Genomic DNA, 1574 nt, shown 5'->3' on the forward strand with positions numbered 1-1574 from the left:
CAAGAGCATGTGAGGGATATTTAGGGAAGGGGAAATTGTAGGACTGTAGTCCTTTTGCCCCCTTTCCCTTCCCAAGCTTCAAAGGGGTGACAGAAGTACTGTTGAAGGCAGGGGCATTATAGGTTATGGACAAAGGTCTTTTGGAACAGATATAAACAATACAGTGTCTTCATAGTAATTTTGCTGACAGACTTGTCATTTGAAAGCTAAGAGCACTGGGAAGGATAGAGGGTCAAAGACATCCAGTTCCCAGGCTGACAAATAGGCTTTTGCTGTCTCACAGAACAAACAGGAGGGCACATGCCCACCCATAGCCACAGAAATTTATGCCTGCTGATAAACCCTTGCACTGTGCACCAGGAGTAATCAGGAGGGTCTCTACTTGTGGAGGTCACAGACCTGGGCAGCCAGCAAAACCAGAGATTCATTTCTAGCAGGAGGATCATGAGAGGAATCGAAGAGATTGTCTGAGCAGTGCATTGTCCGGAAATAGGCGTGAAATGGTGAGAGTGGAAAGCGTCCCCTGCCGCCCAAGTCAGGCCATGCCCCAGGAAGCAGGAACCCATCTACCTCTCCCACAAACACACAGGATCCTACTAAAGAAACCCTTGATTATTATTGCTTGTTTCTTCCTAGAAGAAGCAACAATTCAGTTAATGGTCAACCTTTTGGATGTGAAGAACTGGCAGTTTTAATGTGCTTAAATGATAAAGAGTGACTGTAACAAATCTTTTTATTATTATTGTGCAATATAGTTCCCTGTGTGTAATCTGCATTATGTCCATCACATACAGTGCAGTGCCATGTGGATACCGGTGCTGATACAAAGAAGCTCCAACCAAGTAAAAGACAAGACTGGGTGTTTCATTGGAAATAATTCTCAGTGCTTTGTCTATTCAATACTCCTGCTAAACAAGTGATTGGTTCTCACAACATGCAAGTAATATCCTTGGAGCATGAGGTCACAGAGCTGACAGTTGTGAAAGTTTTAATTCTAAGAGCTTCGATCTTGCTAGATTTTCCCTATCACGGATTACAGTAATTCTTCAGTGCATTGTGCCTACCAATGATTTTACTACAACAATTCTGCTTTAAAAAATAATAATTCTGGAAATAATGTGACCAGCCTCTCAGTTTCTCTGTCAAGTCTCTCTGCAGACTAAAATATTCAAATGGCTTTAATCCGACCAGTCTGGCAAACATTAACGTTTTTTTTCTCATAAAGAGATAGTAGAAGTTTGATACATAGATAAAAACCAGCATTACAAATAATTTATACTCCTGGTTAGCACCTTGCCCCAGGCTAGATGATCCCCGCTTATTCACATAGATGTTACAGGAGTCATAATGTGTTATGTGTGCATTGTGCATTGTGAAATCAAAACAATGCGAAACAACGGCAGTGGGGAGCAAGCTGCAAAATCTCTGCTTTAGGTTTCTTGTACTTTGTTCTGAGAGCTTCTTAGCTGCATTGTTTCAGTGAAGCAGTTGCTAAACTCACTCTTTTTTTCAATGTAGTACAGACATACTGCTGTACTCTGACGGCTGAACTCAATCATAAAACGTAGGGTGCT

General features: G+C 41.7%; 1 protein-coding gene across 1 annotated transcript in view; it reads right to left on the reverse strand.

Moving 5' to 3' along the window:
- The window catches only part of LOC103917245 (DBH-like monooxygenase protein 2), a 39351-nt gene extending 38871 nt beyond the window's left edge, over positions 1 to 480 (reverse strand). Inside the window, 1 exon segment of the mRNA XM_009324358.1 lies at positions 400 to 480. Within this exon segment, the coding sequence (XP_009322633.1) occupies positions 400 to 480 (81 nt within the window).
- Positions 481 to 1574: the final 1094 nt, after the last annotated feature.

The sequence above is a fragment of the Pygoscelis adeliae genome, unplaced genomic scaffold (assembly GCF_000699105.1).
Source record: "Pygoscelis adeliae isolate BGI_AS28 unplaced genomic scaffold, ASM69910v1 Scaffold65, whole genome shotgun sequence".
Classification (NCBI taxonomy): Eukaryota; Metazoa; Chordata; class Aves; order Sphenisciformes; family Spheniscidae; genus Pygoscelis; species Pygoscelis adeliae.